This window comes from Notamacropus eugenii, chromosome 4 (genome assembly GCF_028372415.1).
Source record: "Notamacropus eugenii isolate mMacEug1 chromosome 4, mMacEug1.pri_v2, whole genome shotgun sequence".
In the NCBI taxonomy this organism is placed as follows: Eukaryota; Metazoa; Chordata; class Mammalia; order Diprotodontia; family Macropodidae; genus Notamacropus; species Notamacropus eugenii.
Window position 1 is genome coordinate 36,731,511 of NC_092875.1, and position 14,163 is coordinate 36,745,673.

General features: G+C 47.0%; 1 protein-coding gene across 5 annotated transcripts in view; it reads right to left on the minus strand.

Moving 5' to 3' along the window:
• Nucleotides 1–14,163, minus strand: part of KDM2B (lysine demethylase 2B) — a 133,070-nt gene that overhangs the window by 64,020 nt on the left and 54,887 nt on the right. For all 5 annotated transcript variants that reach the window (XM_072600517.1, XM_072600516.1, XM_072600519.1 and 2 more), the window contains 2 exons: nt 10,836–10,951; nt 1,059–1,185 (listed from right to left, as the gene is read on the minus strand). In XM_072600517.1, the coding sequence (XP_072456618.1) occupies nt 1,059–1,185; nt 10,836–10,951 (243 nt within the window). The remainder of the gene's footprint in view (nt 1–1,058; nt 1,186–10,835; nt 10,952–14,163) is intronic.

Sequence of the window (14,163 nt, forward strand, 5' to 3'; positions counted from 1 at the left end):
ATGATCCTCCCAACAACCCTGGAAGGTAGGTGCTATTATGATCCCCATTTTACATGTGAAAATACGGAGGCAGCAGATTAAGTGACTTGACCAGGGTCACACAGCTAATAAGTATCTGAATCTGAACTCATATGTTCTTGACTTGAGTCCCAGCCTCTCTCCACTGAGTCATCTAGGTGCCCTGGGCACGGCACTCTCTGAGCCTAATTCCCCATCTGATCCGCTACACATCTCAGATGAGACAAGCTTTGCAAACCCTCATTCAGACAGTAGTGATTAGTGATGAACGACTCCTGGGTGGAGAACTGGCTTTGCTTGGTCCAGATCCTCACTGCCGTTAGCCGCCAGGATGCCACTTCAGGACTGATGTGTGAGAGAATGAGAGGGCAGAGCCTAGCGTGGGCTGATGTCCCTTTAAATAAAGGCAGGGGGGCAGGGCTACTGCAGCTTCGAGAGAAACGCACTCTCTCCTTGCCTGGATCAGTATCACCCGCCACCCACTGATCTCCCTTTCCCAGCCAGCTCTCCCTCCCCATCTCCCAGCCGATGGCCCCTTGCAGCAGCTGAGTTAAAGATGGGCCCCGGGCATTCTCCCTGAGAGCCTCTCTATCCCATGAGACAAAAGCCACTCACTGATGCAGAAAAACCAAGCAGAAACTAACCAAAGGCTTAAGCAGAACACATCAGGCTCGCGGGCGCTATGGACACCCCCAAATCTGCACACATGGGGGCTGGTCATGCAAAGCACCATCCCCCTCAAGACCCTCCCTTTCTGCAAAGCCACAGATGATTTTAAGACTCAGGGGTCCCCAGAGAGCCTTGGTTACCATTATCCAAGGCAGTGACTCTCCCCCAAAACGATGACCACTCCCCTGTTTACCCCCTGGACTATTCCCCCCAATGCCCTCATCTCAGAAAAGAATCCACTGAGTTCAGGGCTCTCTCCCGCAACATTCAGCAGCTGCTGTTTCCCCACTCTGTAAGACTGAGGCAGCCACGGAACCAGAATTCCCAGATGCATGGCCAGCTCCCTCCCCCAGTCCCCCGCCAGCACTCACCAATGAACATTGATTCTCTCTGGTACTCCTGAGTGAGGTGGGAACGCTGGGTCACGCAGTGTACGTATCTCTCCAAAACATACCAACACATCTCATAGTAGAAAGGGTACCGGAATTTGGCCTGTACCTAAAAACAACACCCGGTGGGTGGAGGTCAGTTTCCGGAGGAGTGAGCAAAGAAGGGGGGGGGGGAGGTTGGGAAGAGGGAAGGGGAAGGGGGTGAGCAAGAGAAGTTTACAGCAGAGGGGCCCCCTGAGGCATGATTTTCATCATCTTAGCAAGAGCATGAATGATGTGGGGAGGAGAGGGAAGGAGGAGAGGAGGGAGGGAGGGGTTGGAAGGGGGCCAGATGCCAGCAGCATACAAAATGAGGCAGCTAGGGGTGAGAGCATCATTTCAGGGTTCACTAACGTGCACGCCCAAGGAGTAGAGAGGGGACTGGAAGACCAGAGAGCTGTGTGTTCTCCTGAAATGCTCCAAAAATCACACAGGGCTCCCCACCCCCACCCCCAGTGATTCACCTGGGCCACTCAAATAGGGTGATCCCATCTAGATCATTACTGAACTACAGCGGAGACAGGATGAACAATAGATACTTCATGAAGTCTCCTGCCATCCCTCTTTCTCCCAAACCCACTGAGAAAAGAAAGACCACACCCCCCAAGGAAGAAAAAATATTGTTTTTTCCTTTTCCATCCTTGTTAACTCTAAGAGCCTAAGTAGACTCCAGAAGGCAGAACACATAAGAAAAAAGATGCCGAGGAGTCTTCTCCCTCTGTCCACCCACCAGCACAGGGTTGTGGCTGGACATGGGTCATCCCTTGGAACCTAAGACTTCCCAGCTGGGTTTAGACACTGGAGTTCTGCCCACGAGGCCATGTAGGGATTAACGGAGCTTCTACTACTGTTTCCTCCTTACTTTGAAAGGACTGAGGGGGTGGGATGGGATCACCCTTAGTCATCACTGAAACAATACCTAGCTCAGTTTGAAAGGCAGAGCTGGGGACCACAGTCCCGGAGTTAGGCAATCTCTGAAAGGGAAGAGGTGGAGAAACTGGGGGAGACCCAATCCAGCCAGAGGGCAGCTGCCTCATTTGGATTTTGCTAGGTTAATGATATCATAAGGATGGGAGTCCAGGGGAGGGAAAGGGGAGAGAGAAAGAGGAGGGAGGGGGGAAGAGAGAGGAAGGGGGAGGGGTCCTTCGAATCTCTCAGGCTTTCTATCTGCCACAGGTGGTCTTTATACTTCTGGTCCTGAACACAGCACTTTCTCCTCCCCCACTCCCTGACAAGTCCAATCCCATGCAGGGTTAAGGCAGCAGACTTGAGAACCTGAGGAGGGATGGAAATCTCTTTCCCCATTAGAGAAGGACTTTAATTTCTGCTTCTCTGAATGTGTGCCAAAGTGAGGGGTTAGAAGACAGAGCAGGTGAGAAAGAAGCATCCATGGTGCAGGGGGACAATTCCAGCCTCCCACTTACTGCCTGTGAGACCTTACCCAAGTCATTCACTTCCTAAGGTCTGTGTCCTCATGTATAAAACAGAGAGTGGGAAGAGGGTAGATTAAGTGTCCTCTGAGGTCCCTTCCAACTCTAAACCTCTGATTCTATATGTCACTCCCCATTTCGGAGCCTCAGTTTCCTCATCTGGAGAACGGAGGAACCAGATGGCCTCTGAAGTCTCTCAGTTCTAGATCTAAGACCCATTCAAAGACTTATGCGTGACCTTTGACAAGTCATTTCTCTAGTTTGGGGCCTTGGTTTCCCCCTTTGTAAAATGAGGGGGTTACACTAGGCCTCTGAAGTCTCTTTCAGCTGCACAGCGGGGATCCTATGAGCCTCACTTTCCTCTCAGAGGCAAAATCACTGGGATTGGGATAACATAACCCTACCACAGTCACTTGGCTCTAACGGGGTATGAGGGATGGAAGGGCTTCTGCCTCCCTAAGGACCTCTCGTAGAACCCCCAGAATCTACAACAGGGTCAGTGTGGGCAGCCCTTCCATAGACAGAGAGGACCACATCCCTCTAGAAGTCCTGCCAGAGTCTACAAGACCTGACATATCCAAAAAAAAAAAAAAAGCAACCAGCCTCCTACCTAGGTTTTCAATGGGCTTTAATTGGCCTTGGTTGTCCTCAGGCCTGAACCTACAAACTTCTCTAGCCCATGGGAGCCATCTGCTTGGTTAGCACCACCTTTGGGAATACAGGATCCTCTCTGTGGACCTCCATGAGGAATCAGGGAACCAACCCTGGCCTAAGGCAGCCCTTTATCCCTCCTAGGAGGGGATCTCCTACAGATCCTCACTAAATCCACCTGAATAGGAAAGTCTGCCAAATTTCCCCTGGTTTAAGTAATATCCAATTCCACACTCCTGACTGACTCTGTGGGACCTGGGGTCAGTGGGTGGCCTTTCTGGGCTTCAGTTTCCCTCATCAGTTCATCCTATTATTTTCCTACCTCAGCAGAATGCTATGATATGAAGAGATTATATTGATCATATACACCAGGGTGTCTCTGTCTCTCCCTCTCTTCTCTTCTTCCTCTTTCTCTCTCTTTCTCTCTCTCTCTCTGTTAAACTGCACCTGTGGTGTCACTGGTATGGGGAATGCCTGGTCAGTAATTCTCTCTACGAAGATAAATCAGCATACTCTCTAAAGCACACAAACTTGGCGTTGCCCAAGGCATCTAGAAGCTGAGAGGCTTGCTCAGAGTCGTGCAGCCAGTACTTGTCAGAGGTAGGATTGAACCCAGGTCTTCTGGCTCTAAGGCCAAGCCTGTCTCCCTAATCATCATGCCCCACTGACTCGCTGGAGGTCTTGGACTTTGCAATGAGCTTCCTTTGGGAATGTAGCTGGGAAAATGCATTAGGCTGGGATTAGGATTAAGTCAATCCATCTTCTCTCCTAAAATGCCCCAATTTTAGCTGAGTAGAAGATTTTATTATTATATTCTTATCACTACATCAATTCTCTCAGTGTCTTGGGAAGAAAAAAGGCACTTGGCTAAGGAGCAAATCTGATCCTCTCAGGACCAAGGGTCTGTCAGGTTTCTGAGGACCCCTTCCTTCAAGAATTCCTCCCCAATAAGGCCAAGGTCAAACTATCCTCCTTTATTACCTCCCAATAAAATGGAAGCTCCCCAAGGACAGGGGCTGGTTCATCTTTTAGCTCTCTCCAGCACCTAGGACAGCTCCTGGCAGCTTAGTGAACTGCATCATCTTTCCTCTCCTCCAAGTCTGATGCCTCCCTAAGTCTACCTACTGAAACTGGTCAATCCTCTCCACTCCTTTTCATAATACTCTGGGTCAACATGCCATTGGCCAGACACCAGTACACCCAAGTGTCTTTCTAGATTTAAAAAAAAAAAAAAGGAAAACAACAAAAAAAAATCAAAAACTTGGTCATGGATCAAGAGGGAAGGAAAGATCAATCCTCCTCTCAGTTGCTGAACCTCGAGGGAAATCAATCAGGGTGAAAACAGATGCTAACGAAGGAACTCAAAAAATAATAATAATGAGAATGATAATTTTTTTTCCAAGAGAGCACTGCAGAAAACAAAATTTGCGAAAGAATTGACTTACAAACAGAGAGTCGCCTTCCACCCTTCGCCTTCAAAAGGTTTCAGCCACATGCCTGGGGATATTAAAGACAGCATTGCTCAGCATTACTGGGTGACAGATTCCAGAGCCTCACCAATTTCCATGTTACTCATGTTCATCGAATGTGAATAACAAGGCAGTCAGCCTCAAGCATGCAGTGCTCCCGATCTCTCAAGTTTTTTTTAAGGTTCAAATTGAGTTCCTTCCCATTGACCTCGTTGCTAACCCTGACCTTTACTAGAAAAGCCCAAAGCCACACTGGCAGTGAGTGAGCTGAGGCATTACGAGGTACAGCAGGGTGCCTGGGAAGCCCCATAACTGGCTGATCATTCAAGTGTCAGGTGGTGGAAAAGCTCCAACTATCTGAAGGAGGTTGGGGTGTTTGTTTTTGATTTACCTTGTTTGAGGGAATGGGTGAGGGAAGGGTCTGTTTGGTTCTTTTCTCCTGGAAAAAAAATGGGAGTTTGGAAGCAGTCAATTGGAATGAAATCATTTTCATGTCTACAACGATGGCAAGGAGGTTTCTGTTTAAGAGATTGCTAGATTTGGAGTCAGGTGACCTGAGTTCAAATCCTGCCTCTGACGCTACCCTGTGCTTTTGGGCACAAGGAAGGACAAATAATACAGTGGAAACTCTACTGACTCTGGAATATCTGCACCTGGGTTCATTTACATCATGGCTTTGTCACATCCTACCTGTGTGATCTCAGGCAAGTTATTCCACATATTTGCCTGTTTCTGATAGTAAAATGAAAGGCTTCTTACAGATGACCACTTAAGTCCCTTCTAGACCTGATCCTGCATCATTCTCTGGGCAACAGTTTCCTAGTCCTGTGGACTAAACACAATTCCATTTCTAAAACTATGATCCTGAGTTATTTAACCTCCCTGTGCTTCAGTTTCTTAATATTCCAAAAAAAAAAGGGACTGAACGAAGATGACCTTTACGGTCCTGACCAGCTCTAAATCAGCACTGAGCACAGTGGCTGATGTAGTAAAAGCTTAATAAATTCCTGTTGAATGACTGTTGGTTGACTAAATTGTTCATTACAAGTTATCTACCTCCTCAGGCCTCAGTTTCCTTATCTGCAAAATCAAGGGTTCAGAGCAGATGGCTTCTAAGGTCCTTTCCAGGTCTAAGCCTCTGATGCTATGCCTCTAAACCTCCGTGGATTTCAATTCCCTCATCTGTAAAGTGAGGAGATCAGAGGTGATGGATCTTAAGGTCCCTTTCAGCTCTAAATCACAGATTCTATGATCCCAGAAGGGCAACTAAATGGTGCAGTTGATAGAATGCCCAGCCTGGAGTTAGGAAGACTCATCTTCCTGAGTTCAAAGTTGGCCTCAGACACTTAATAGCTGGGTGATCCTGGGTAAAGTACTATACCCTGTTTGCCTTAGTTTCCTCATCTAAAATGAGCTGGAGAAGGAAATGGCAACCATCCCAGTACCTCCACCAAGAAAACCCCAAATGGGGTCACAGAAAGTAGAATATGACTGAAATGACTGAAGAACAAAATGACCCCAGAGTCCTTGGTTGAAGGGGCACTGGACAGATTACATGATTATCAACCTCCCTGGACAACTCATGTACATTCTATTTTAGAGACACTAGAGTAAGGAGAGAAAAAAGATAATTCTAAGAGAGATATCTATGCATTAAATGATCACAGGGATGCTTTCCGGTACAGGGATATGCTGAAGAGTATCGCAATGAACGATGAAATGGCATTAGATATTTCCTTCAAGCATCCTACAGTCAGCCCATGGCTCCTTCCAGTCATAGCTGGCTCCTGAGAATGCTTAACCCTTTAGGAGCCATCCAAATTTCTACCTGTTTCAGGCCAAGCCAAACTAAGTCTTCATGGGGGGTAAGGAGGAGAGAAACAAAGATATTACTCCATTTTGAACCAGCTAAGGAGAAGAAAGAAGGAGAAAATCAATCCATTGATGATGAAACTCTTAAGATTTCAGGTAATATAAACAATAAAAAGCTTTCCATCTGGAAGTGACTACCTTATTTCCATCAGTTTCTTGCAACAGATTCAAACAAATATGCCCAGCTGGGCAGTACTCAAAGGATGAGAATTTATCCATTCCTTGGCAAGCCCAAGACTGAGGGGCCCAGGGTTTGGCTGCTCAGAAAATGTCTTTTGTTTCCCTGGCTGAAATCAGTGGGGGCCAAACACGCTTAGTCAATGGACCAGTCAGTTCCCTACTTTCTATCATGGGACTGAAAAATCAAAAAATGTTATTTTACCCCCTTTCCCTTTTACTAAATGAGGACAGAAAACCACAAGGCTTAAATAATGTGTTTACCTCTGTTCCCCCATTAGCAGGTGCTTCTAATCCAAGGCGTTTTTTATTATTGCCGAAAAACTATTTTTAAATGGCCATAACCTTCTTTAGAAGTCTCCCAGGGATAGGAAAAATTAAACCAGAGTGGGCATGGCAAGGAAACTTGGTATTTTATCTGACTCTGAGAGCCTATTAGCCTCTCTCCTCAGCATCTTTTCCCTTGTCCTGGTTCCCAAGACACATCGGGTTTGTGGCCAACCCCCTCCAAAGACCAGAAACTGAAGAGGATTCGACAGCCTGCCAATGAGAGGCGGCCTGCACAGGGGTGAAGGCAGGTGGAAAAGTCCTATCCAGGGACAATGACTGCTCAGGGGTCCCTCAGGGGGACTTGCCATAGGTTTACTATTCCAAAGGAGTTTAAGGTAAAAATGTCTTTCCACCTCATTTCATGGTTAACAGGGGATCTGGATTACAAATAAAATGATGGGTGTAAAAAGCAACTCTTCTACCTGCTCCTTGACACCTTCTGGAAGGTGTGACCTTGAGCAAGTGACCTTGATTTCTCCATCAATAAAAGGAGGGAGTTGGAACTAGAAGGCAAGTGCACAGATTTAGGGTAGGAAGGGACCTCCAAAGTCCATTCAGTCCAATCCCCCCATTATACAGATGAAGAAACAAAGGTCCAAAGGAGGGATCTACCCAAGGTCATGTGGGCAAAGTGACAGGAGGGGATTTTAGGTTCAGGTCCTCTCTCTAAGGCCCCTTCCTGCGAAAATACATTCACCAAGAATTCACATTCACAAGAAGTCAGACTCCTCAGGTCCACCCACCCCTGCCCATTCTGGAGAAGAAATGGCTTTTGTAAAAGTTTAGAATGCCTTTAAAATTCCCAACTTAACTTGCAGGTCTATGAAATATCCAGAAACCCACAGGCATGGGCTTTATCCCCTGGCCACTGGCCTGTAAACAAAATTGGTCATTTCTTAAAGGGAATTTAAGGAGCATCTGCACTGTAATCCTGGAGAGAACTTGGTCTAATGGAAAGATGTTTGTCTGTTTGTCATTGGGGGGTAGAGATGGTTGAAAGGGGTCAGACTTGTGATTTCATCATTTTCTGGAATTTCCAAGTGTGGGAAGCCCCTCCACTGGTACAGATGGACAACTCCTTTGCAGCTTAGAGAATTACCAGTGCAAGGGCATGGTCTGTCAACTTGCCTGATAGAGGTCAGAGGCAGGTCTTGAACCCAGGGCTCCTAGGCCCTCTATCCATTATATCAGCCCTGGCTGCCCAGAGCCAGGAGAAGTTCCATGTCAAACCCACCTTCTCCTGGGTCCTAGCATCCCTTCTGGCTTCAGAGGACCATCGGTAGAAGAGGAACAGTCCCGTTCATACTTAGATGGCGCTTCAGGGCTTGAATAGCAATTTGTGGGGAAAGGGAAGACAGAAGGGGAGGAAAAACCCCAGAAAGGGGAGCATCTTCCCTTTAAAAGTGTCTGAAAATAGGCCACGGTCCATGGAGGCCTGTGGCAATTACAAGAGATACATAGTCTGAAGATTCCCATAATTATGGCCTGCATCTGACTAGGACCCCAGTGTGGTGGAGTGAAATGAGTTCTGGCCTTCAAGGCAACAGAGACCTGGGTTCGAACCTTAATGGTAACACTGGCTGAGTGACCCTGGCCAAGGTGTTTAAACTCTCTGTGCTTCCGTGTTCCCATCTGAAAAATGAATCGGGTTGAAATTGATGACTTCTATGGTTCCTTCTGGACTTAAACCTAGGATCCTCCCAAGGAAAGTCCAGTGCATCCATCCCTCCTCCCTGCTCCCCTGCAACACACACCACAGGAAACAGAACACGGGACCAGACAGTCAGTCACTGGGGTCCTGGAGAAGGCAATGAATGTTCATTAGATTTCCTCAAATCCAGAGGCATGAAAGTGATCAAAAGGAAAATGAGGACTCTACCTACCTAGAAAGAGCTAGGTGGCCCAGTGGATAGAGTGCCAGCCCTGGAGTCAGGAAGATCTGAATTCAAATTCAGCCTCCAGTACTTACTAGTGAGTCACTTAACCTCTCTCTGCCTCGGTTTTCTCAACTAGAAAATGGGGATCGTAATGGCACCTACCTCCCAACAGTTTGTCTCAGTGTCAGGAATAGTGAGCAGGAGAGAGTGAACATTTCAAACAATGAATGGCTCAGGGGCAGAGCAGGTACAGAGGGAAGGCACCCCCAAGACCACATCCCCTGGAGCCCCTCAAGTTATAGTTTTCTTGAGCTGAGAAGTAAAGGAGAGGCAGTGAGATAACACCACAGTACTGGGAGCACTGCACCTCAGCAAGACCGGAGTTCAAATCTGACCTCAGACACTTTCTAGCTGGGTGACCCTGGGCAAGTCACTTAACCTGTTTCCTCAAAGTCATAATTCCAAAGGACTAATGATGAAGCATGCTGTCTACCTCCTAATTATAGAGGTGAGAGACTGAGAGTACGGACTGGAAATAGACGGATAGATAGATAGATACATAGATACAGACAAAATAAATACAAAGATAGCTAGATATAAAAAGAGAGGTAGACATAGGTAAAACAGAGATGAGTACAGATATACCTATAGCTATAAATATACATTTATACATTTATCATGCATGCATTTTTATTTTTTTTTTTTAGATATGGCAAACGTGAAAAGTTGTTGTACTCAAACATTTTTGTAACAGGGGTTTTAGCCTTTCATTTTCAATTATGGGGGTGGAAGAGAGGGAATTAGGGGGAAAGGGGATAGAAAGGAGGGAGAGCAAATTTTTGCTGACTGAAAAACATAATTTAACTTTTAAAAACAGAAGTAAAGGAGAGACTGGGTGGCTAGGTGGCATCATAGTGCATAGAGTGAAGGGCCTGGAGTAAGTGTTCCTGAGTTCAAAGCCAGCCTCAGACAATTCCTAGCTGGATGACCCTGGGCAAGTCACTTAACCCTGTTTGCCTCACTTTCCTCATCTGTAAAATGAGCCAGAGAAGGAAATGACAAGTCACTCCAGTATTTTGCCAAGAAAACCCCAAATGGAGTCAGGAAGAGTCAGGCATGACTGAAATGACTGAAGAACAATGAAAAGGGAGAGGCTGATACTACTGTCTGCCAAGCTCATCAGGTGATGGGATGCCAGACCCTCAGGCTGGTGGAGACAGGGAGCCAGAGGCAGAAGTCAAGCACTTTCAGGTGTGCCAATCACCACCTGGGTACCTTTGGGTAAGTCACTCACACTTGGTCCAAGCCTTCTGTTGGAATGACGGATGGAGAAACACCATCGCTTAGTTAAAGTGTCAGATTAAAATGGTACAGGGAGAAGGTCGGACGAGATGGGACCTAAGGACCATCCCTGCTGAAAAATCTGTGCATTTTAAGAGCAGAAAGCCTCATAACCCAGAACTAGGAGTCCAGACAGCCGGGTTCCCCAGCTGATCTAGACACTCCCTAGAAAAATGCAAAGTGGTGGCAAAGAAGCCAAGAGGACTAGTTTGTGCCTCAGTTTCCCTATGGGGTTCCTTTAATGAGTGAGAAGCAGAAATGCCCAGATTGCTCTGTTTCCTCTGGGTCACTTCCTTACTGACAAGGGGGATTTTGCTGCCTGGATGAATAGAAACTCCAAAGAGGAAGGGGCTGGCTGGACCTGACATCAAATGGACATCTCCCCTCCCCCTCATTATCAGGCACTCAGCTTTAGAGGCAGGGATGGAGAGGCTGGTCAGTGTAACAGACAGTGCCTGAAGATGACTCTCCTCCCACACAAACAACCCCAGGAACCTAATGCATTCCCTTCTAAATGTCTGGAGCCAGAGCCCAATGTCCTGTCCCTGAGGAGAGAGAGAAAGGCCTCCTTACCCGCGTCCTGTCCTCTATCTCATGGATGCGTAGCTGCATGGGCACATTAAAACTGTGCAGGATATTTCCACCAAACACCAGGGAGTCTACGGGTGTGTAGACAGCATGGATCCAGCCTAAGGAAGGAGAGAGGAACCACGGTGAGCTCACATGGTCAGACCATCACAAATTTAGAACAGGATGGGGAAGGGTCTCCAAGGCCTCCAGAGGAAGGAACTGAGGCTCGGAGAGTTTAAACCCAGCGCTACACAGCAAGGAAGGAGCTGAACTGAGATTTTGAACTCAGGTCTTCCTGACTCCACCTCTAAGTCCTCACCCACTAAAGCAGCAATTCTCAAACGTTTTGGTCTCAAGAACCTTTTACGGTCTTAAAAATTTTTAAGGATCCCCACCTACTCCCAGGGCAGTTAGGTGGAGCACGTCAGAAAGACTCATCTTCCCAAGTTCAAATTCAACCTCAGACACTATTTGTGTGACCCTGAACAAGTCACTTAACCCTGTTTGCCTCAGTTTCCTCATCTGTAAAATGAGCTAGAGAAGTAAATAGCAAAACACTCCAGTATCTCTAACAAGAAAACCCCAAACAGAATCATAAAGAAGCGCACACAACACACTCCCAAAGAGACCGTGCTTAGGTGGATCGTATCCATCAGCGTGCTAGAGTCAGCCCATGAAACACAAATGTTAAATTTTCAATGTGGGCATTTATATTTTGGAAGTCAGCAAATGCCACATATCAGAGTTCAATATATGGTTTTGTTAATTGTTTAGACTTAAGAAAGTTAGGGGAAAAATAATCAAGGAAATTAAATTTAAAAGTGTGGCGGGAGCACATTTTTCCCCCAGAGAGGCAGTTGTTAAATATTTACCAGAACAGATACAGATCTAGTTATCTATCAGTATTCACCATACTAGAAATTAAAACATTCTGATGTTTAATCAGAAATATAATTTTAACTTGACAGACCACCCCTCTGAAATGGCCTCTGCATGTCCAGGGTCCCTCACAGCACATTTTAAACTACTACGCCATAGCAAACAGGAGCCTCCCTCTGATGCCCCCTGGTTGGCATGGAGATGTTCAGGTGAAGCAGACAGAGAGACAGGGAAAGACAAAGAGGTGACAAGAAAGAGGAGGGAGTTAGAAATGGCAGGGGGAGGGGAGAGGGAAAGGGGAATGAGGTGGGAGAAGGGAAAGAGAAGAGGAGAGGGGGAAAGTGAGTAGGGAGGGGTGGAAGGGGGAAGGAGGCAGGAATGGGAAGGGGAGGAAGAAAGAAGGGGGGTAGAGAGGGATGGAGGGAGGAGGATAGAGAGAGAAGGAGGGAGAGGAAGAAAGAGAGAGAAAGGGAGAAAAATGATCCAGGTATTGTCTCTGGGAGTTGAAGGGAGAAAATCTACACACACACACACACACTCAAATATACACACACATACACTCACATATATACACACACATACACAAACACACAAACATACATACTCACACATATACACACACTCACTCAAACACACACACATATACTCACACTCATATATACACACAAACATACACACACACGTATATATATATATACACACCCATCCACGAATATACACACACTCACACATACATGCATACTCACACTCATATACACACACAAACATATATATATGTATGTATATATACATACGCATACACACACATACATTCATCCCAGAAAGAACCTGGCTCCGTCCACACAAGGCTGCTCTTCGTCAGCCCCAAGCCTCCTCAAAGTTGCTCAGGCAGAATTAGCCAAAGCCAAGGCCAGCTGGCAGCGCCAGCACCAGCGCCAGGGCCAGGGCCAGGTCCCAGTCCCCTGCCCCCTCAGCACAAATGACAAGAAGCCTTCTCATACAGAAAGAGACCCAGGGAGGGCCCCAGAACCAGGGGAATACAGGGGGGAGATGGTGATCTGCCTAACATTCCTGGAAAACAGGAACAGAATTCCCTTAATGTACCCTGGTATCAAATGGCCCAGCTCTGTAAAACGCTTTGCAAACTGTCAAGTCTCTATAAATTGGAAAAAACTCTTAATGTGTAGACGCACACCCTGGTGGCAGTAGCCCTACAGACCACTAATAACAATAACAGTCATTAACATGGACACAGCTCTTTACAGCCCGGGCCTCATGGGAGCCTCTGGCCAACCTCATGGAGGTACAGACTGTAAGCACTCTTGGCCCCCTTTTGCAGATGAGAAAACTGAGGCTCACACAAGTGAACTAACTTGGCCACAGACACCTCTAGCTCCAGGAGGCAGAATTTGAACGTAGGCTCTGGCACACCAGATTTACTACTCTCGTTTAAATATCTGCCTTGCCTTTAAGATTTGCTTTTCATCTCCTTCCCAAGAGCTAAATCCTGGCCTGTTTCCTCAGTAACTATGGTTTTTGTTTCTCCCAAGGGGATTGGAAGCCTGGGTTATTATTAGTGGTACTGCTATTACCATCCTCAGCGCCACTGCTTTTAAACAGCGTTTCCTGACATTTAGTCCCTGCGTCCTTCTCGTTGGACAGCCAGGGGGAACCGAGCCAGGTAACAAGAATTCCTGGGTTCTTTCCCCAGCTCTAAGTCACACAAGAGGACTGCACCAAGCAGGAAGAAGAGAGGGTCCCGAGGGCTCAGCCAACCCGACCAGGGTCCAGGCCCCTCTCTGGGCCTCAGTTTCCCCTCTCCCCACCTGTAAAATGGGAAGAATGATCCACGTGCAAACACACAACTGTGTGAGTGGAAAATGGGCTCATCAGGGAATGAGGTTACAAGACATATGAAAGCTGCCAGGTGAGGGAGCCCGGATCACACAGCCACAACATGTTCCAGGTGCGGTATCCTGACTCTTAGGAAAGTAATCAAATTACTCAAATGAGCAGGGCCATTGACAGAGCATGGCTGCACACCCTCTCTGGAGAGGCAACCGTGGTAATAAATATAATAGTAACTAGTCTTCACCTAGCACCTACTATGTGCCGGACACTAGGCTGAGCCAGGAGGTGGGTGCTGTTATTATTCCCATTTTACAGATGAGGAAACTGAGGCAGAAAGGGATGAAGTGACTTGGTCAGGGTCACATAGTTACTAAGTGCCTGAGGCTGGATTTGAACTTGGGTCTTCCTGACTCCAGGCCCAACACTACAGCTTGCCTTCACTAGTTTCTTTCCGGGAAGTTCCTTACACAGATAAATCACAGGTCTGGGCAAAGACCTTAAGAAAACCAAGGAGTGAAACAGAGAGGGAGGGGGGAGGGATCCTAGGGCCACAGATCTCACTCAGAAAGGTTCCTCAGAGGCCAAGCTCTTACGTGATGGC